The sequence below is a fragment of the Erythrolamprus reginae genome, chromosome 2 (genome assembly GCF_031021105.1).
Source record: "Erythrolamprus reginae isolate rEryReg1 chromosome 2, rEryReg1.hap1, whole genome shotgun sequence".
Taxonomy (NCBI): domain Eukaryota; kingdom Metazoa; phylum Chordata; class Lepidosauria; order Squamata; family Dipsadidae; genus Erythrolamprus; species Erythrolamprus reginae.
The window spans coordinates 200,390,817-200,413,073 of record NC_091951.1 but is presented as its reverse complement, the minus strand read 5'-3'; the positions used below and the strand labels follow the sequence as shown (position 1 = coordinate 200,413,073).

The following is a 22,257-nucleotide window of genomic DNA, read 5'->3' as shown; positions in this document are numbered from 1 at the left end:
AATATCCTTTCCTTATTTATTTGTCAAACAAGTATAGTATTATACTACATATTAACATAGCATAGCATAGCACAACACAACACAACACAACATAATATAGCATAGCATAACATAAGTAGAACATAACAGAAAGGATAATAAGACAGTAGGACAGGGACCTTAGGCACAAAAGTGCACTTATGCACACCCCTTACAGGCCTCTTAGAAAAGGAGAGAGGTCGATTGTAGATAACGTAAGGTTGAAGATTTGGGGGTTGGGGGGAAGCAACAACAGACTTTTTCACTGGCTTTAGGGATCAACTTCACACAGATGGTAACCAGTATTGGGTTGCTACCCGGTATGGGCCACACTGTGCACTGGTAACTAAAATGTGCATGTGTGCACCCCAGTGAGATTTTGCTTCTCCTTCTGCGCATGCACAGAAGCAAAACCCGTGAGAGGATGCATGTGCGCAACATGCATTTTGGCAATTTTTTGCTTCTGCACATGCATGGAAGCAAAGAAATCACCAAAATCTCATGCACACACGCATCCTCTCAAAATATTTTGCTTCCTGTGTATGTGCAGAAGCAAAATCTGGCTGGGATGCACACATGTGCATGCTGGCGACCCAAAGTTGCGCACGCATCGCAGCGGTAGCGGCGCTAAGTAGCAATCCCCACCTACATGAAATATGAACATTGTAGTACAAGTTCTGGGCTCTGTTTTTCTCCTGGAGCATTTTACAGGTTGCTGGAATGAAGGAATTCCCCAGCAAAGCAGCTTTGATGGCTATAGAAATTGGAAATTATTTCACACTTGATTTCCAACCATTTAAAAATCATTACATATTAAATAACTTCCTACATCTAAAAAAATTTGCTGTGTCTTTGGATCACTTGCCTTGTATTCTTGTGGCTAGTGCTTCTAATTTTGGGGAAAATATTTTTCTGCAAAATAATAATAATAATAATAATAATAATAATAATAATAATAATAATAATAATAGATTTGTATGCCCCCCCAGCCTTTAAAGGCAAGGGTGTCAAACTCAATTTCATCAGGGTTGCCTTTGACATCAAGGGGCCAGGGTGAGGATGGCCAGCTCAGCATCACTTGTGTCCAGGGGTGGACAGCAGGCAGGACGGGGTGGAACACAGTTCCACAAGTGGAAATGAAGCTGCATGCACAGCTGCAGCTGACCGGCAGCAGTAACTTTCTGGATTACCTGTCTCAGCTCGGCTCTCCTTTTTCCCCCTGCCGCTGCTGCTGTGCGCTCCTTGCTTTTCTCTTCTTTCCTCCTTCCTGGCCTCAGAAGAGCTTCCCTCTCTCCTGCCCGGCTCCCTTCCAGCCTCATGCGGCCACCTTCCAAGGCCAGGAGAGCCGTGCCGTGCCAAAGCAGTCTGGGCTGTGGCTTTTTCCCCTCATGAAGCCCTCACTCTACCCACAGCTGAGATGAAAAGGCATCGTGTGGCAATAACAGTTCACTTGAACGATGATGATCATTCAGGCCACTCCCACCTGGTCACATGACCGGCAAGCCACTCCCACCCAGTCACGACCATCAAACCACACCCACAAAATAAGCCACACCCATAGTGTGGCAGTAAAACTTTTGGCTGCCCATTACTGCTTGCGTCAGGGGCATCTGTGGTGGCCCAGCCAGAACTGGGGGATCCATTGTCTCTAGTGGAGGAAGGCGAGACCAGGGAGAGCTGTATTTTGGGGCCTTGTTTTCGACTGTGAGGGTTTCCTGCAGCCCTCTGCCAGTGAAAACAGAGCTCTCGAGCTCCATTTTCACTGGCAGTGGCACCGCAGGCCAGTGCTTCACTGATTCCAGGGTGGTCCTGTGGGCCAGATCTAAGCACCCGGTAGGCCGGATGTGGCCCACAGGCCTTGAGTTTGACACCTCTGCTTTAAGGCATTGTCACGCTTTCTCTTAAAAGTGTAGCTCTCAAATTCAATAAAAGACCGCCCAAATGAACCATTTGCTAAATGAAGATCACTTGTACTTTACAGCAATAGGTTTATCTCTACATATACTTTACATGAAGTTATCTGTTATTGAACATTCATCAACGTGGAACATACCCATCTGTACAATAGTTAGGAAATTTCTTCAGGAAATGACATTGATCCATAACTATTTATTAGTAATACCACTAATGATGGCTAGGGAGTACTTCTACAGTTCTTTGGTTCATACTTGTGTTGCAAAATATTTTCATATTCTAATCTAGAGAGAGAAAATATTCTATTTTTGGAGGGTAGGTAGAAAAGGTATTTTCTGTTCTGTTTGTTGCTTTTGAAATATTATTTCAATAAATCTATATACCCATTTTTCTGTCTCCTCTCCCCAAAGAATGATCTTCCAACACTGCAGAATTTGCTCTGATTTAAGGATCAGCTGCCTCCCATCATACATCCCAGGCTCAAGATGATGACATTCTTCCTACAGATGTTTCTTCTAGCTTGCTTCGTAGCTACTATACAGACCAAGATCTATAGACGCTGTGAGCTGGCTCATGTGTTCAAGAAGAATGGGCTGGATGGATATGAAGGTTACAGCCTAGCCAGTTGTGAGTGCAGTTCTTTACTGGATAACATATTGCTCAAGTACTGAAAGTTGAACTAATGGCCTACACTCATGATTGCAAACCTATGGCACATGTGCCACAGATGGCATGCAGAGACATATTAGGGGGCATGCAAGACGTTACCCTATCTCAGCTCCAGCATGCATGCGTGTGCTGGCTAGCTTATTTTCAGCTGTGAGAAAGGCCGTTTCGCCCTCCGGATGCTTCAGGGAATCTTCCCTGAAGCCTTGTAGTGCAAAAAGCAGCACCCAATGGACAAACTGGAAGTTCAGAAAAGGCACTTCCAGTTTGCTTGTTGTGCTATTTTTTGCATTCCGGAGGGTTCAGGGAAGCTTCCTGAATCTCCAGAGAACAAAAAACAGCCCAATGAACAAACCAGAAGTTTGTAAAAATGCACTTGCAGTGTGCTCATTGGGCTCTTTTTTGCACTCTGGAGGGTTCAGGAAGCTTCCCTGAACCTTTTGGAGTGTAAAAAACAGACCAACAGACAAACTGGAAGAGCATTTTTATAACCTTCCTGTTTGCCCGTTGGCCCGGTTTTTTTCATGTCCCAAGTTTCAGTGAGATCTCTGCACATATGCGGGGAAATTGTGCGCATAAACGGAGGCTGCATGGGGGGGAGGGAAGGGGTGTGGGCACATGCACATGGGCTCTACCATACCCACGCACCCCTTTTTGGTGCATGAACCAAAATGATTCGATTCGCCATCACTGGTATAGGGTTTCCTGTTTGAGCAGGAGGTTGAAGTAGTAGGCCTTCAAGATCTTATTCTATTCTATTCTATTCTATTCTACTCTACCCTACCCTATCCTACCCTATCCTATCCTATCCTACTCTACTCTACTCTATTTTATTCTATTCTATTCTATTCTAGCCAGCAGTCAGATCTGGCTAAACCAATTTGCAACTTCCTAGAGATTTTACGAGCATAACCGGAGATGGGTTATAACCTGTTAGCTTCAAGTTCAGATCCAGGAAAACAGAGACATTAATCATGTGAACTTGTGGGAAGAGATCTAATAAGAAACAAGCTGGAGCAAGTTCCAGTCCAAATAAAGCAGTACCTGCTTATGGAGAGAGAAAAAAGGAGGTGCTGCTTAATAAAAGTTACATTGGGAATATTTAGTGTAGGCCAGTCGAAAATAAGTCAGTAAGTGTTGTATTGCCTCTGTACAAGTCAATGGTGAGACCACACTTGGAGTACTGTGTAAGGTTCTGGTCACCACACCTCAAGAAGGATATAATGGAACTGGAAAAGGTGCAAAAAAGGGCAAATAAGTATGATCAAGGAAATGGAGCACCTCCCTTAGAAAACCAGGTTGCAACGCCTTGGTCTATTCAGCCTTGAAAGACTGTGTTTAAGGGGTGACTTGATCGAAGTGTATAAAATCATGCATGGGAGAGAAAACATGGATAGAGAAAAATTGTGGGATAGAAAAATTCTTTTCTCTATCCCACAATACTAGGACGAGGGGGCACTCCCTAAAGTTCATAGGTAAGAAAGTGAGGACGAATAAAGGGAAATATTTCTTCACCCAGAGGGTTGTTGGTTTATGGAATTCACTTCCAGAAGCGGTTGTGACAGCTGTCAGCCTTGATAGCTTCAAGGCAGGATTAGACAGATTCATGGATGCCAAGTGTATCGGTGGTTACTGAAACGGATGTCCCAGTGCCACCTCTATGTTGGTTGAGGCAGGCAGGATTCCCTTGGGTACCATTTGTTGGGGGTCAAAGGAAAGGGAGGGTTTTGCCTTTCTGCTCAAGATCCCCATGTACAATTGGTGAGCCACTGTGTGACACAGAATGCTGGACTCGATGGGCTTTGGCCTGATTCAGCATGGCTCTTCTTATGTTCTTATGTTGATGTTGCTTCCCATATAACCCTTTGATATTACACCTCTCTGCCCTTTGTTTTTAAATAACACACCTACAGTTTTTCAAAGGAGGGAAGAGCTGCTTGTCTCAGAATGTCTAGTGGGAAGATTAAAAATAAATTTAGAGTCAACATGGAAAGGAGGGTTTTCTTAAAAGCTTTTCCCACAAAGGGACCTTGTATATAGGCCTTAGGCTGGATCTTGCCTCTTGGTTACATTTTGGAATGTTGAAAAAGTCAAAATGATTGGAAGAATGTAAAATGAACTCCTGAGGAACTTCTCTGATTTCTCTTCTTTGTAGGGATCTGCATGGCATTTTATGAAACTGGTTTTGACACCAAGACCATTGATCGGCACAAAGGTGGTACCAAAGACTATGGCATCTTCCATATCAACAGTGGTTTGTGGTGTAAAGAGAACGACAGCTTATCAAAGGTCCTTTGTGATATAGCTTGCTCAGGTCAGTTTCCATTCCTCCCCATGCACACGGTGGATTTGTGCCCTAAGACTAGAAAAAATAAAATAATCAAAAAGAAAAAAGAAAAAGAAAAGGAAGATGGGTGGATTTTTTAACAATGTTCTGGAAAGTAAATAATCTTGATAATTGAATAGGATGTTAATGATTAAATGGCAACTTTTCAAATTTTCACATCAAAACAGTAAACATCTTCATATATTGACATACTTCAAGTTACTAAGAGCCATTATTAAGAACTATGGTAGCGCAGTGGTTAGAGTGCAGTATGTCTGCTGCCTGTCAACTGCCTGAAGTTTGGCAGTTCGAATCTCAGCAGGCTCAAGGTTGACTCAGCCTTCCATCCTTCCGAGGTGGGTAAAATGAGCACCCAGATTGTTGGGGCCAATATGCGGACTCTGAAAACCGTTTAGAGAAGGCTGTAAAACACTGTGAAGCGATATATAAGTCTAAGTTTATGAATGCATTTTTATATTGTATTGTTGGAAACTATTAGAGCCAATCATAACAAGGCTATGCAAAACCGAAGTTTAATTTAGATTTAGATCCAGAATGCCAGTAAAGAGACCTGAATCCATAGCAAAAAGAATCCTACAAATTACAATGCGAGTTCACGAGTACAATACGAGTTCACGGAGAGGGGCGGCATACAAATCCAATAAAAAACAAACAAACAAACAAACAAACAAACAAACAAATAAATATTTGGTTACTTGCATCCCCCCTCCGCAAGATCCTGGTTCATGATAAATCTTTATTTAACCCTAATATAGCAAGCAGGAAAAATATTGTTTGCTTGCTTTTCTTAATTTTTCTGCACATCACTATTTGTAATGGTAATTCCTAACCAACACCCTGCCCCTTCAAAACAATTGTACCACTGAAGAAGTATTGAAAGATCGCCACCTGCTGTCTATTCAAATTACAGATTGGAGTGTATGTGTGTGTCAAATATGAGAAAAAGATAACTAAAGGCACTCTGGGATTTGCTTGTTTTTTTAAGACCATCATTCTCGTCAGCCCATTCTAGTATGTTTAATGGGAAAGGAGTATGGGGACTCTCTAGTATGTATCTGTTGGCCTTCGCCTGATTTGTATTTGGTAGTGCTATCAGGCATACAAATCACTTCAGAGATGTAGAATAGAACAGAACAGAATTCTTTATTGGCCAAGTGTGATTGGACACACAAGGAATTTGACTTTGGTGCATATGCTCTCAGTGTACATAAAAGTGTACATTTGTCAAGAATCATGAGGTACAACACTTAACGATTGTCATAGCAATCAGGAAACAATCAATATCAATATAAATCTAGTTCTAATGTATTTAGGAAAGATAACCATAAATATTATCTTTGCCCTGTACAAACTGAATTACAGGTTCAGAGTAATTGGGTTGACTAACTGGGGTCTCTAATTTCAGATTGCAGGTGAGTTCTCTCCATTTAAAACTAACCTTCCTTTAACATAGTACATAAAATTGTTAAAATATCTTGGCTGGATTTAAAGCAGCCCAGCTTTGATTCTGCAAAAGTAGTTAGGCTTGGAACTAGTGCAGTGGCTTTCTAAAGTCTTTGGAGAGGGGCAGCATATAAATTTAATAAATAAATAAATAAATAAATAAATAAATAAATAAATAAATAAATAAATAATAAATAAATAAATAAATAAATAAACAAACAACAACAACAATAATAAAAAATATGGAGAATGATATGTCCTTTCCCTTTGGGAAATTACTTACAGAGGCATTCTAACTTCTGAAAATCTATAGCTCAACTTTACTGCATAACAATCTATGCATGTATATAGATCAGTGTTTCCCAACCTTGGCAACTTGAAGATATTTGGACTTCAACTTCCAGAATTCCCCAGCCAGCATTCGCTGGGTGGGCAATTCTGGGAGTTGAAGTCCAAATATCTTCAAGTTGCCAAGGTTGGGAAACACTGATATAGATTGCCTCTGTTTGTGGGCATGAAAACTTGAACTGAACATTTCCAGTTTCACTGACCTGCTCAGGAATTGTAGAAACATGTACAGATAGCTAGGCTTGTACCTATGGAGAAAAGCATAAATTAAAATTTGGGGACTGAGAGGAAGCAGTGCTGCTTAATTGGACTTATAATCATGTCTCATATAAATTGGTATAGTTTCAATAGATGGCTTCCTCTTTCAATTGGGAGGTTCTAGCCCTCATAAGTTTGAGCATCTCAAGGAGTATAAGGAATTCATTTTTAAATATTAATCTTCTAGTTCATCTTCTGGCAAGAACAGTTATTGGTCATCAGTGACAAATGGGACTCCAACTGATAAGCCAGCTTTTGGGCTCTCAATCTAAGATACTTAAATGTCTACTAAATGCTTGTTTGTTTGTTTGTTTGTTTGTTTATTTATTTATTTATCAAATTCATTTCTACACATCTTGTGGTTCAGGCAAAAGGATTGAGAGGCATATTGCAACCTAGATATATATCTACCTGTCTAATTCAATCGACCAAACCATACCCCCGAGCTTGAGATAAGGAGAGACAATTGGACAGGAGACGGAAGGCACACTGGTGCACTTATGCACACCCCTTACTGACCTCTAAGGAACCTGGAGAGGTCAATCGTGGATAGTCTAAGGAAAAAATGTTGGGGGTTAGGGGTTGACACTACTGAGTCAGGTAATGAGTTCCATGCTTCGACAACTCGGTTGCTGAAGTCATATTTTTTACAGTCAAGTTTGGGGCGGTTAATATTAAATTTGAATCTGTTGCGTGCTCTTGTGTTGTTGTGGTTGAAGCTGAAGTAGTCATTGACAGGTAGAACGTTGCAGCTTCAAAAGAAATGCTTTCATTATTCCTTATCCTGAAGTTGCCTTGAGAATCCATCTCCTCCTAGACACAATTCAGACTGCTGATTACAATTTATAGAGTCTTGAATAAGACTGAATTATTTGAAACCCTTGGGGATTCAAAGCTATAGGAGTGGGTGTCTTCTCAGGGTCATCACCATCATCATAAGCGTATTTAAAAAATGAAAGCTCTTCACCAAGGTTGCTGCTAGGATCACACCTTTGCCAGGAGAGATCACATTCAAGACCTGCTGCTGGCAACTTTTATGGGGTGGATAGAATCTGGTGCATGTCGGAACTGATGGTGAACTCAGTTGTTGATGGGCCTCCTGTGTGAGATTTGGGGAAGGGCACCAGGATAAAATCCTTGTCACTCTTCACTCCACTCCTATGGAATCATTTTCCTTTGGAGATCTGGAGCGTACCTTCCCTGATAGACTTTGGGAAGGCAAGCAAAGAGAGAACGGTTTTGCCAAACATTTCATATTTAATGAGATTGTACACTGAAGGAGGGTTGAGCTTTGTGTGGTGTAAATGAAGCTTGACTAGAGCTAGACTATTTTATAAACCCAACTGAAGTCTACATCAGGGGTGAAATCCAGCAGGTTCTGACTGGTAGCAGAAATTTTGAGTAGTTCCGAGAACCAGCAAATACCTCCTCTGGCTGGGCGCAGAGTGGAGAAGGAATGGGGATTTTGCGGTAGCCTTCCCCTGCCACGCCCACCAAGCCACACCCACCACACCATGCCACACCCACCACACCACGCCCAAGGAACTGGTAGTAAAAAAAATTAGATTTCGTGGAATCAGCATTTTTTTAAAATCCTGAAATAAATAAGTACAGGTAGTCCTTGACTTACAACCACAATTGAGCCCAAAATGCTAAACAAGACAGTAAGGTTTGCCCCACTTTGTGACCATTCTTGCCACAGTTGTTAAGTGAATCACTGCAGTGGTTGGTAACATAGTTGTTAAGTTTCCCCATTGAAAGTTGCAAAGGTGATCACATGACCCCCCACCCACCCTCATAGATATGAAACAGTTGCCAAGCATTTTAATTTCGATCATATGATCATGGAAATGCTGCAATGGTCATAAGGGGGGGGGGGAAGGGTCATAAATCACTTTTTCCAGTGCTGTTGTAACTTTGAAGAGTCACTAAATGAACTGTTGTAAATCGAGGACTGCCTGTAGTCTTTTTCTCTGCCTCAAAGAGCTTCTTCCAGCTTTGTGTCTGCTGACTTTGTTCACACATTTCTGTCCTCTTCCTCTGTTGCTTGTGCTCTCTCTCTCTCTCTCCCTCTTAAGATTTGCTGAATCCTGATCTTGAAGATGACATCACCTGTGCCAAAAAGATGGTGCAAGAATCTTCTACCATGGCTGTCTGGTAGGGGAACAAATGGCTGCTTCTGTCTAATGATAAGTAGACACCTCTCTATAATTTTTGTAGACTGTGACAATCTCACTTACTCACAAATGGGCAATCTGGCGCTGCCTGAACACATTAAATCAGTTTTTTAAAAAATCTGGGTTCATAAGCTTTGTTCTAGGTTGTGGGTTGCACTCCAAATACTGAAAAACATCTGGCTGTCTATCTCAACCTATATGTGACAGAACAGAACAGAATAGAATTCTTTATGGGCCAAGTGTGATTGGACACACAAGGAATTTGTCTTTCGTGCATATGATCTCAGTGTGCATAAAAGAAAAGATAAATTTGTCAAGAATCATGAGGTACAAGACTAAATGATTGTCATAGGGGTCAAATAAGCAATCAGGAAACAATATTAATATAAATTGTAAGGATACAATCAACAAGTTACAGTTGTGTAGTCATAAGTGGGAAGAGATGGGTGATAGCAATGATGAGAGGACTAATAGTAATGCAGTCTTACTGAATAGTTTGACAGTGGTGAGGGAATTATTTATTTAGCAGAGTGATGGTGTTCGAGGGGAAAAACTGTTCTTGTGTCTAGTTGTCTTGGTGTGCAGTGCTCTATAGCAGTGTTTCCCAACCTTGGCAACTTGAAGATATCTGGATTTCAACTCCCAGAATTCCCCAGCCAGCATTTGCTGGCTGGGGAATTCTGGGAGTTGAAGTCCAAATATCTTCAAGTTGCCAAGGTTGGGAAACACTGCTCTATAGTGTTGTTTTGAGGGTAGGAGTTGAAACAATTTATGTCCAGGATGCGAGGGGTCAGTAAATATTTTCCCCGCCCTCTTTTTGACTTGTGCAGTATACAGGTCCTCAATGGAAGGCAGGTTGGCAGCAATTGTTTTTTCTGCAGTTCTGATTATCTTCTGAAGTCTGTGTCGGTCTTGTTGGGTTGCAGAACCAGAACAGACAGTTATAGAGGTGCAGATGACAGACTCAATGATTCCTCTGTAGAACTGTATCAGCAGCTCCTTGGGCAGTTTGAGCTTCCTGAGTTGGCGCAGAAAGAACATTCTTTGTTGTGCTTTTTGATGATATTATAGCTTAAAAGTAAAATTATTGTTTAAAGGAATGTAGGATGATATAACAAAATGGAGTAAATATATCTCTAGAGCAGTGTTTCCCAACCTTGGCAACTTGAAGATATCTGGACTTCAACTCCCAGAATTCCCCAGCCAGCATTTGCTGGCTGGGGAATTCTGGGAATTGAAGTCCAAATATCTTCAAGTTGCCAAGGTTGGGAAACACTGCTCTAGAGCATCAATGGATGTAAGTCAATGTATATAATGTATGAAGGAATAGATAGATATAAGAATGTTTATATAAATGTTTATATAAGCCGCCCCGAGTCTGCAGAGAGGGGCGGCATACAAATCCAATAAATAATAATAATAATAATAATAATAATAACAACAACAACAATAATAATAATAATAAAACAATAGGCCTTAAGATGGAAAATGTGGAATTAAGTAAGAATGCCAATATCAGAAAGCTTGAATTAGTGGAATTATGTTTTTAATTGTAGAAATTTTTCAATAAAAAGTATTTTAAAAAACATTGCAGCTGAAGCCACTAACCAGTTTCGAAAACCCATCTGATACAATTGTTTTCATCATCCTGCAGAAGGCTAGTAGTAAAAGGTGTGGAAGGAATGAACTGGGAGAAAAGCATTGGCATTTTTTTTAATTGATGTTGTGCTTTGTGTGAAAATAGTACATGTGCATGTGCAGTTTATTACCTGATTCATTTTCTCTCCGTACAGGCACCAGTGGAAAAAGCACTGTGAAAACCATGATATGACAAAGTGGTTAAGGGGGTGTAAGCTTTGAAAAGGGAGCTCGTTGCAGTCTGTTTCATCTTTCGTGTATCAAAGAAATTTTTTTTTAAAAAAAATACCTCACCTTCTTTGTTCTTTCATTGGTTCATTCAGTTTCCGCTTACTGACAGAAAACACATTATTTCGTTTTGTCCAGTTGCGGCCCTATCTGGACCGGGAGTCACTGCTCACAGTCACTCATGCCTTCATCACCTCGAGGCTCGACTACTGTAATGCTCTCTACATGGGGCTACCTTTGAAAAGTGTTTGGAAACTTCAGATCGTGCAGAATGCAGCTGCGAGAGCAATCATGGGCTTCCCTAAATATGCCCATGTCACACCAACACTCTGCAGTCTGCATTGGTTGCCGATCAGTTTCCGGTCACAATTCAAAGTGTTGGTTATGACCTATAAAGCCCTTCATGGCATCGGACCAGACTATCTCCGGGACCGCCTTCTGCCGCACGAATCCCAGCGACCAGTTAGGTCCCACAGAGTGGGCCTTCTCTGGGTCCCGTCGACTAAACAATGTTGTTTGGCAGGACCCAGGGGAAGAGCCTTCTCTGTGGCGGCCCCGACCCTCTGGAACCAACTGCCCCCCCCAGAGGTCAGAATTGCCCCCACCCTCCTCGCCTTTCGTAAGCTCCTTAAAACCCACCTTTGTCATCAGGCATGGGGGAACTGAGATATTCCCTTCCCCCTAGCCCTATACAGTTTATGCATGGTATGCTTGTGTGTATGTTTGGTTTTTTTAAATAAGAGTTTTAAAAATTATTTTAAATATTAGATTTGTTACATGTTGTTTCATTGCTGTTGTTAGCTGCCCCGAGTCTACGGAGAGGGGCGGCATAAAAATCAAAGAAAGAAAGAAATAAAGAAATAAAGAAATAAAGAAATAAAGAAATAAAGAAAGAAAGAAAGAAAGAAAGAAAGAAAGTGCACCAAAGTTTGGGGTAGCAGACTCTACAGTGAAACTCCTTCTGTGTGGGACACACTGTGATGGAGAGATGTCTAACGAAGAGCTCTGGTGCAACATTGATTGCTTATAAGGTGGAGCAGAGGTCTCCAAACCTGGCAACTTTAAGACTTGTGGACTTCAACTCCCAGAATTCCCCAGCCAGCATAGCTCCTCTACTCTGAGGTAGAGCAACATGGCGGGCAAAAAACAAAAAGTCATTGCGAATGGGTTGAGAGCAAAATTTGGAAAGGGGTTGACAAAGGGAAAGCGTGGATCAGCAAAAAATGTTGTGGAAAGACTTTCAGAGAAGTGAGTCTTTCTCCCATCACACTTAACCAAATGAGAGACAGTGCTGCTGAATATACAGAGAACGCAACATGGATGTCTTCGTACAACAGGCTTATTAACTTAATAAGTTCCCATAAAGGGGGTGAGGAGGGGCAATGGAGGAAAAAAGGGCATTTTGACATCGTTACTCAAATCAGGAGACTTAACAACTTGCATGCAACATAAGGATGCATGGACATAACTTTTAAGGGGGGTTGAATGTTCAGTTAATAGTAATCGTGACTAATGGGGATGGGGCTTAGCAAGTAATATAGGTTCAGGCCAGTGGATGAATTTATGATGAAATGGCTTGTGCCAAACCCATAACCAGTGATGGGCTCCTACGGCTACGGTCAGGTACGCAGAAAAATTTGAATTTTTTTTTCTTTTTTTCCCTTTTGAGCTCTGGGTATATTTTTCCTATTGCAGGAAATTAGATTGAATGTGTATAATTTTAGAAGAGCTGTGCATGCGTGTGTGTGTAGATACACATACAGTTTATATAGTAGATATTGTATTTTTTTGTGTGCCTGTGTGTAATATGTATGTATAGTGATCCCTCGTTTTTCGCTGGGGATGCGTTCAAAGACCACCCGCAAAAAATAAATTTCCCTGAAGTAGGGGAAATATATTTTTTAATGTATTTAACAAGTTTGGACTTTTAAAACACACCCTTTCCATTAAACACTCATTCTATAATGTTTCTCAGCTGGAACTACATGTGATATCCTACCAGTTTATTTAATACAGTAGTACTGTAGAAGAATTTTATGAATTTTTAATGGATTTTAAATTTTTAATGGATTTAATGGATTTAAGCCCCCTTTGAAAACCCGTGAAGTAGCCAATCTGTGAAAGATGAACCGCGAAGTAGCGAGTGATTACTGTACACATATGGCATATATACATAGAATTAAATAATATATTTTGGATGTTCAGTAATAGTAAATAGATAGGAAAATTGTATCTCTTTGAGGCAAGGAGAGACCAGGCACCCTAACCCTTGAGCTGAGTGACGTCAAGTTGGCCACCTTTAAGCCAGTCACATGACCTTTAAGCTACCCCTGGTCACATGCTTGTCAAGCCACTCCCACCTGGTCACATGGCCGCCAAACCACACCTACAGAATAAGACAAGCCCATGGTGTGGTAGTAAATTTTTTTGCAGCCCTTCGCTGCTCATAACGTGTTTAAATGTGATGCCCATGTAAGCGCAATGGCTTCATCAGAGATAAGTCTTTCAACATGGAAGCTGCATGAATTCAAGGCAGTGCTGGAATTCAAAGGGAAGCAGCTACTAACCAAGCCTCATTCAAATCCCAAGAGGTTGCCCAACTTCCTTCCATGCGCGTCCTAAATAAATAAACAAACAAACCAGACAGCAGTAAGGAGTGTACATATTTTTACTGAGGGATGAAGCCAAAACATGGATCAGGGCACACTTTGCAGAGAGCTAAAGGGGAAAGAGAAGAGAAGCATAGAAAGAAGGGAAGTGTTGAGGTGGAACCATTCACTTCTACACGCACCATTCCAGGTTGCGTTCAGTCTTGGTCCCAGAAGATTCATGACTCACAGAGCACCGAATAGGGCTGACGGAGTTAAAGAAATCGCGCGATAGGTTCAGGATGCTGGAGGTGGTGTAGGTGCCTTTCTTATTCAAGATCACTTGTCCAGAGGTCACTCCCTCCGTTATATCCTTCCCAGCTGCACTCCACTTGATCTCTGCTAAGCCTGGGTAGAAGTCTTCAACTACACATAAGGCATGGACCTCGGAAGATCCTGGGTTGTGGGAAACGTCAGACAATACGATGACCGAAGATGGTCCTTTTGCTGATTGCCCTGGGGGAAAACAAGAATAGTTGAGTTTTGCCATCCTCCCAAACTGCCATAATAATGTTCTTTTGGAACCATACACCTACAATATAGAGACAGCCCTTGCTCTTGGAGATCTGGTCTAAAAGTCTGCTGGATTGGCTGATTAGCTGCAACAGCACCCACTCAACACTGTGATCTGTAAAGGTGTGGTTTGTGCAATGCACAGTGTGAAATCTTTAGATGCTGCCCGATGAATCTGAGCCTTTTCATTTACTCTACGGAGGATTTTTGCTATTTATTAGCCACCTTTCCACAACTTTATTCTGAATCAAGGAGAGGGTAATATATCATGAGATTCTTTTTTTAAAGGATTAACTTCAAACTGATCCAGTCAGTTGTAAGGTGGGAACATCAAAACCAGAGGTGAGCAGCAGGCAGGACAGAGTGGAATGCATTTCCACCGGCGGAAATGAAGACCCACGTGCAGCTCCAGCTGATCAGCGGCTATCCCTTCCTGGATTACTGGTCTCAGCTTGGCTCTCTTTCCCCCCCTGCTGTTGCTGCTGCACCTGCGTTCCTTGCTTTTTTCCTCTTTCCTTCTTTTTGGCCTCAGACGAGTTTCCCTCTCCCCTACAGCCTCACGCAGCCACCTTCCACCTGAGCTGGGTAGAAGCGGTGCTGACAGCAAAGAACCCTCTGCACATCGTAGAAGCTTCTGTTCATGCGCAGAGGGTCATCTGCATGATGTGATTGGGCATGTGCAGGAGTGAAGCATGCCTGTGCGTGTGCAAAATGCACACTTCTATTACGATACAAACCAGTAGGGAAGGTTAGCAGAACCCACCTCTAACCTGCAACCTTTTGGTAACCAGGGACCCATTCTATGGAGAGAGGGGTGTGTGTGATTTCATGTGCTGCTTTCATCCCTTGGATGGGGCTTCCCTTATTTGCACGGACAGGTTTGTGGCACGCCACGGATTGGTGCCAGTCCATGAACTGGGGGTGGAGGATCCCTGCACTAAAACCTCAAGGCAGCCCAGGTTTTCATAACATTTAAAATTGTTAGATTGTTTAGGGAAAAATATATCCACAAAACAACTTTGAGACAGAGTAAGGTGTGAGTAGTGACAGCAATGGACTGTTCAGGCAAACAAACCAGTACAGAATACAGTGATCCCCCGATCATTGCGAGGGTTCCGTTCCAGGACCCCTAGCAATGATCGGGTTTTCGCGAAGTAGCGCTGCGGAAGTAAAAACACCATCTGCGCATGCGCAGATGGTGTTTTTACTTCTGCAGCGCTAGCGAGGAGCCGAAGATTGGGGTTTCCCCGCCGCCCACGCAAACTCCTTGCTGCTGCCGCGCCCGCCGCTTGTCCGCCGCCTGCCCGCGCGCCCGCCCTTCGCCCAGCCACCCGCCGTTCGCTCGCTGCTCGCCCGGCCACCCGGGTTCGTTTGGCTTCGGGACATGCCGGCGGCGACGTTTTAAAACAGCCACGCGGCTTCCCAACTGAGTCCCGAAGTCAAAGGCGAACTTCCGCGTTTGGCTTCGGGACTCAGTTCGGAAGCCGCGCGGCTGTTTTAAAACATCGCCGCCGGCATGTCCCGAAGCCAAACGAACCCGGGTGGCCGGGCGAGCAGCGAGCGAACGGCGGGTGGCCGGGCGAAGGGCGGGCGAGCAGCGAGCGAAGGGCGGGTGGCCGGGCGAAGGGCGGGCGAGCAGCGAGCGAAGGGCGGGTGGCCGGGCGAAGGGCGGGCGAGCGGCGAAGGGCGGGTGAGCAGCGAGAGAACGGCGGGTGGCCGGGCGAAGGGCGGGCGAGCAGCGAGCGAAGGGCGGGTGGCCGGGCGAAGGGCGGGCGAGCGGCGAAGGGCGGGCGAGCCGGGCGAACGGCGGGCGAGCGGGTGCTGGGGGGGCTTCTCGCCCTCCCGCCAGCAAGAGGAGACCCAGGGAAGCCGCCCAGCAGCTGATCTGCCCGGCGCCATCTACACATGCGTGCCCATAGAAAAAAGGGCGCGCATGCGCAGATGGTGTTTTTACTTCCGGGTTGCAAAATCGCCATATAGCCGTTTCGCAATGATCGGGGTCGCAATACCCGGGGGATCACTGTATATCTATTATATACAGATACAAAGTAGAATAATCTCTAAACCCTTCACATCACAAATACAATCTCAATATCTAATACAAGCCAGAGAACATCAGCACACAGCTCTAACCATACAACCAGAAATTCTGAACTCTGTTAGCTCCCTCAGGCACACTTCTCTTAAAGATATATCCCATAAACATACTGTCAGGCCCAAAGTCATTATGTGAAGTTAGAGGTTTTGGCCTAACACAGTTAGCAGCGATAGGGAAACGGGAGGGATGAGAGGGAGAGAGAGAGAGAGAGAAATTAATACCACCACACATTCATCTGTCATCTGTTATGCGGCATACAAATCTAATAAATAATAATAATAATAATAACAACATTCCTCTACACAGAGTCCAAGGTCAACTAAATTAATGAAGAAGCCAGTGAATCCCTGCACAGGATTGGCCCACATGATTGCACTTGTGGGTGTGGGGATGTGAAATGAACTTTAACCTGAACTGAAGAGAAATTCAGTGTTGGAATGACAGCCACGAATCCAAAATGGCCATGTTAATAAATCGAACCTTGTGTGAGAGCACAGGAGTGGGATGTGATTTATTTCTCAGATGCTATTTGGTTCGCTGACACATACATTCATAGTTTATATGTATTGTAACCCAACATAGTAGCATACATGGTACTGACAAAAAATGCTAGAGACGGTCCTCATCTTTGACAGATGCAAAGCATTCAATTATTTTGCTCCAGGATTGAGACTGTTTCAGAGTGTCTGGCTCCAGAGAATATCTAATCACACCCCCCCCCCCCCGGTTCATATATCCTACCAGCTTTTGTAAAGACCCAGAGAAAGAAAGTGCCTTTACTCCGGCTTACCTCCTGTGATGCTGAGCCGTGTTCCACCCCCTGAGACCGCGATCTGGAAATAATTTGCCTCTGCTAGACAGAAGTAGGTGGCACTTTCCTCTGTTCGCACATTCTGGATCTGCAAGATGTAGGCATTGGCGTTGGCGTCCCGGATGGGCACGAAACGCGCATCGAAGGAAGAGGATTGTTCTATCTGCCCATTGATGGCATGCTTCAGGATGCCGACTGGGCTGTTGCTTGGCTTTTGCTGGAACCAGAAGACGTGGTAGTCCTGAATCTTGCCACTTTGCAAAGGGCACTGCAGGATGGCGGTAGAGCCCTCGGCATATAAGGCCTGAGGTGGCTGGATAGGCACAGGTTGCAAGGCACCTCCTGAAGAAGGAAGGAAAGGAGCGGAGGTTTACCCTGAGATTTACTAGAGGTGAAAGCTGGAAACGCCTTGATCCATTTTTCTTTCCAAAGAATCTGCTCATCCCTGCATGCTGAGATCAGTGTGGAGAACTTCCCTTTCCAGAGAAGGAAAATTGGTTGTGCCCATTAAATGAAGCATTTTTATTTGGTTTTGCAAATACATTAATTAAATTAGTTCAAGACAGAGCAACTGTAATTGGCAGAATATCCTAAACGTGGTCTAATAACAGCAACAACAATAATAACAGCAACAACAGAGTTGGAAGGGACCTTGGAGGTCTTCTAGTCCAACCCCCTGCTTAGGCAGGAAACCCTACAGCACTTCAGGCAGATGGCTATCCAACATCTGCTTAAACCCTTCCAATGTTGGGGCATTCCCAACTTCTGGAGGCAAGCTGTTCTATGGATTAACTGTTCTGACTGTCAGGAAATTTCTCCTTATTTTTTAAGTTACTTCTCTCCTTGTTTAGTTTCCACCGGTTGCTTCTTTTTCTACCCTTTCATTTTCTACCCTTTCAACCGCTTGCCTCCAGATGTTTGTTTTAGCTTTGGCTATTTAGTTGTCTGAATCTTGACCAATCAATTAGCTCAGGTTTTAATATACTCTGCAGTACCACTGGCATCCTCTCCTTCCCCCTGAAAAGGGAATTCATAGCCATACTGGGCTGTAGTGACGCAGTGGTTAGGATGCAGTATTGCAGGCTAACTCTGTATTCCCACTGCCAGCAGTTCAATCCTGATGGGGCTCAAGGTTGACTTAGTTTTTCATCTTTCCAAGGTTGGCCAAATGAGGATCCAGATAGTTGGGGACAGTATGCTGACTCTGTAAACCACTTAGAGAGGGCTGGAAAGCACCATGAAGAGATAGATAATCTAAGTGCTATTGCTAGTGCTAAATGATATCTTAAGTTTATTCTGTTTCTGCAGCTTTTCTATCATGGCCCAAAAGCTCTTGAATTTTTTCCCCAGATGCCTAGTGGTCTGCCAAAGTGAACAAAAGCTTATGCTTTTGAAAGGGATTTTCAAGATTCACAAGTGAGACTCATAGATAGTCTGTTTTAATAATATTACATAGCCCTTAATTAGCAGTAATTTGAGGCTGTGCCTTTTGGGTTTGGGGAAAGAATCTCTTTTGCTACTTTGCAAGCTACATTAAGATGACCCAAAAGACAGAGAAAAACATTGCAATAATATTGTTAAAACAACCTTTCATTGTAAACCTGCGGGGAAATGTTGTTTAGAACATTATTCAACAATGACAGATATCATGGACATGATAGCAGTATACAGGTCCTTGAGGGGTTGCCACATAGAGGAGGGAGTCACACTATTTTCCAGAGCACCAGTAGGCCAGACCAGGAGCAACGGATGGAAACTGACCAAGGAGAGATTCAATCTGGAAATAAGGAAGAACTTTCTGACGGTGAGGGTGATCAACCAGTGGAATGGCCTGCCAGCGGAGGTTGTGAACACCCCAACACTTGACATATTCAAGAAGAGATTGGACTGCCATCTGACTGGGGTGGTGTAGGGTCTCCTGCTTAGAAGGGGGTTGGACTAGATGACCTGCAAGGTCCCTTTCAACGTAAGTAAGTAAGTAAGTAAGTAAGTAAGTAAGTAAGTAAGCAAGTACATACGTACATACGTAAGTAAGTAAGTAAGTAAGTAAGTAAGCAAGTAAGTAAGTAAGTAAGTAAGTCCCGTCGACTAAACAATGTCGTCTGGCGGGCCCCAGGGGAAGAGCCTTCTCTGTGGCGGCCCTGGCCCTCTGGAACCAACTCCCCCCGGAGATTAGAATTGCTCCCACCCTCCTTGTCTTCCGTAAACTACTTAAGACCCACCTATACCGCCAGGCATGGGGGATTTGAGACACCTTTCCCCCAGGCTTATTATAATTTATGTTTGGTATCTATGTGCTGTTTGGTTTTTAATTATGATAGGGTTTTTAGTTTTTTTTAATATTAGATTTGTGCCAGTATAATATTGTTTTTATCGTTGTTGTGAGCTGCCCCGAGTCTTCGGAGAGGGGCGGCATACAAATCTAATAAATTATTATTATTATTATTATTATTATTATTAATAATAATAATAAATAAATAAATAAATAAATAAATATCCTCTCAGCCACTCACAGAAGCATAGGACAGTTGGTTGACTTCCATACTAAACCTAAGTGTGCCTAGTTAGACAGAGGTTTCGATGATAATTTGTCCCTTACATATGGATGCCCCAGAAAAGATAACAAAAAATCATTCTGTTGAGTGTATCATAAATGGTAACATCTTATGTTTGTCGGAATCACATTATACATTTAAACAGATCATAAGTTCAATACCCCACAACAGCCCCACTTCAGTATTTATGCATTCAATGTACGGTCTGATAACATAACTAAAAAAATATACTGTACTGCTAGGAGAATTTACATGCTGCTAGTTCAGTATTGGTTAAAGAATGGCCAGATCCTTGCTTGGTGGCAAAATCTAGCTAATCTTGGTTGAACAAAAATAATCTAATTATAGGAACTAATTAGCAGTTAGATGGAAGACAAAGGGAAAATTTAGAGCTGTAAGCTAAACTCCAAGAAGTCAAGCACCATTTGAAAGAGGTTTTAATGATTGGAAAGATGGAAGCTGGGTAATACAATGTTTTCTGTTCTTGTTTAGTTTCTATTCTATTCACTGTGCAAGAGTTTACGGAGAGGGGCGGCATACAAATCTAATAAATGAATGAATGAATGAATGAATGAATGAATGAATGAATGAATGAATAAATAAATAAATAAATGGTTAGAGTGCAGTACTACAGGCTACTTCTGCTGATCACCAGCAGATAGGAAATTTAACACTGGTTTTGTTCTCTCTCCTTTCTGGTGGTCTCCCAGATGCTACCGTTCTTTCTAAGGTCAAAAGATCTTATTCTGAAACATCTGCAAAGTTCTTGCAGTGGTGCATATTGGAAATAAGGCTAAGGAACCCAAGCTCTCTCTCCTTTGTCACATAGCCAAATGCCAGTTTTGAGATCTGCTTCTCACTCTGCGCTTTCCTTCTCACTGTGATTTTTTAAAAAAAATAGCAATAGCATTTAGACCACCATTTCACAATGTTTTACAGCCCCCTCTAAGCAGTTTACAGAGTCAGCATATTACTCCCAACAATCTGGGTCCTCATTTTACCCACCTCAGAAGGAGGGAAGGCTAAATCAACCTTGAGCCTGGTGAGATTCGTTCTTTGCAGTTTGAAAAAGAGGAGAGAAGGTGATATATTCTATGGCTCTTGAGGTGTTGCCCCACAGACCACTAGATGGCACTTTGAGCATTATTTGCTCATGGTACAGTATGGCAATAATAGAAACAATTATCTACTTGTTATTCAGATTCCTGCTTAGTCTATGCTCCTGAAAAAAATGGAAACTATCTATTATCCATCCATCTACCTACCTACATACCTATCATCTGCCTGCGTACCTGCCTGCCTGCCCCCACCTCTCTCTCTCTCTCCCTACCTACCTACTTACCTACCTACCTACCTATCTATCTATCATCCGTCCATCCGTCCGTCCGTCCGTCCTCCGTCTGTCTTCTGTCTGTCTGTCTGTCTATCTATCTATCTATCTATCTATCTATCTATCTATCTATCTATCTATCTATCTATCATCCGTCTATCTATCTATCTATCTATCTATCTCTATCTATCTACCATATCTATCTATCATCCATCCATCCATCCGTCTGTCTGTCTTCTGTCTATCTATCTATCTATCTATCTATCTATCTATCTATCTATCTATCTATCTATCTACCTACCTACCTACCTACCTACCTACCTACCTACCTATCTACCTACCAACTACCTACCTACCTATCTATAACTAGAAAGACATATTTATTGTACTCTTCAATTTCCTGGATGTGCATCAACATTTATATGACTTCATTATCTCTGCTGTGTTCCTTAATTAAATTCCCATGGAGGACTACAGATGTCTAGAGTTTACCAGCCCCTCATGCTTACTCTTTGTCTTAGCACAAGTCCTAGACTTCTCCTTTCTCACTGGAAGTACTTGGTCCCCTTTAGTTGGCATATGTACTCACCCTGGATGGAGAGAGCCAATGAGAGGCACAGCAAGATCTTAGAGCTCATCCTTCTCTGCTCAGGGTTAAGGCTCTGGAGTGAAGCCGATTTTCAGATCTTCACCGTAGAGAACATGGGTCGCACATGGTATTTTATGGATCTCAAACTCATTTGCAAGCATTTGCTTACAAAACTGGTTTCTTTCCATAGAGCTTAGTGACGAGCATAAGGCAACAGAGCATAAAACTGATTATAACTGTACTGGGGGATTTCCATGGGGGGTTTCTTCAATATTTGAATGTACGCATGTTCTATTTCTTCCAAAAGTTAGTCCTACTAAATTGGGATAAACTGAAGTGATCCTAACAATTTGATTTATTTCATTACAAAAAATTATTTACATCCGGGCAGAAAAGAGCAAACATTTATGAATAAGTCTTTTATCTAAAGCAGATTTTCAGAGCACAAGAACAAAAAAGCAGGGTGGTGCTCCTAATTGTTAGATCTTTAATGATTAAAACAAAAGTCTTGGAATTTTAAAAAATGTAATATTTCACCTAGTTAATTATACTCCATCCATTCTTACAATCTTCTGAGGATGACTTAGCTGGTCTCTACTGGAAATATTGAACTAGACTTCCCACCTTTTAACATTCCTTTAAAGTGTCCTTTAGCATTTATCTTGTTATGCAGGAG

The 22,257-nt window shown here is 42.6% G+C and overlaps 2 protein-coding genes across 2 annotated transcripts in view; one reads left to right on the top strand and one right to left on the bottom strand.

Moving 5' to 3' along the window:
- Nucleotides 1-2,417: 2,417 nt before the first annotated feature.
- Nucleotides 2,418-22,257, top strand: part of LOC139159490 (uncharacterized) — a 50,429-nt gene continuing 30,589 nt past the window's right edge. The window contains exons 1-4 of the mRNA XM_070736806.1: nucleotides 2,418-2,559; nucleotides 4,754-4,912; nucleotides 9,073-9,151; nucleotides 18,416-18,523. Coding sequence (XP_070592907.1) covers nucleotides 2,418-2,559; nucleotides 4,754-4,912; nucleotides 9,073-9,151; nucleotides 18,416-18,523 — 488 coding nt within the window. The remainder of the gene's footprint in view (nucleotides 2,560-4,753; nucleotides 4,913-9,072; nucleotides 9,152-18,415; nucleotides 18,524-22,257) is intronic.
- Nucleotides 13,688-21,687, bottom strand: LOC139161699 (immunoglobulin lambda-1 light chain-like). The gene is made up of 3 exons (XM_070741178.1): nucleotides 21,582-21,687; nucleotides 17,087-17,449; nucleotides 13,688-14,141 (listed from the first exon to the last, which is right to left on the bottom strand). Exons 1-3 carry the CDS (start codon nucleotides 21,628-21,630, stop codon nucleotides 13,819-13,821), a joined length of 735 nt encoding a protein of 244 aa, XP_070597279.1. The 5' UTR covers nucleotides 21,631-21,687; the 3' UTR covers nucleotides 13,688-13,818.

Coding starts and splice junctions, on each gene's coding strand:
- LOC139161699 (XM_070741178.1), bottom strand. CDS start 21,630: ATGAGCTCTAAGATCTTGCTGTGCCTCTCATTGGCTCTCTCCATCCAG. Junction 17,450..21,581: donor ATTGGCTCTCTCCATCCAGG/GTGAGTACATAT, acceptor TTCCTTCTTCAG/GAGGTGCCTTGCAACCTGTG. Junction 14,142..17,086: donor ACGGCTCAGCATCACAGGAG/GTAAGCCGGAGT, acceptor GTTTTCCCCCAG/GGCAATCAGCAAAAGGACCA.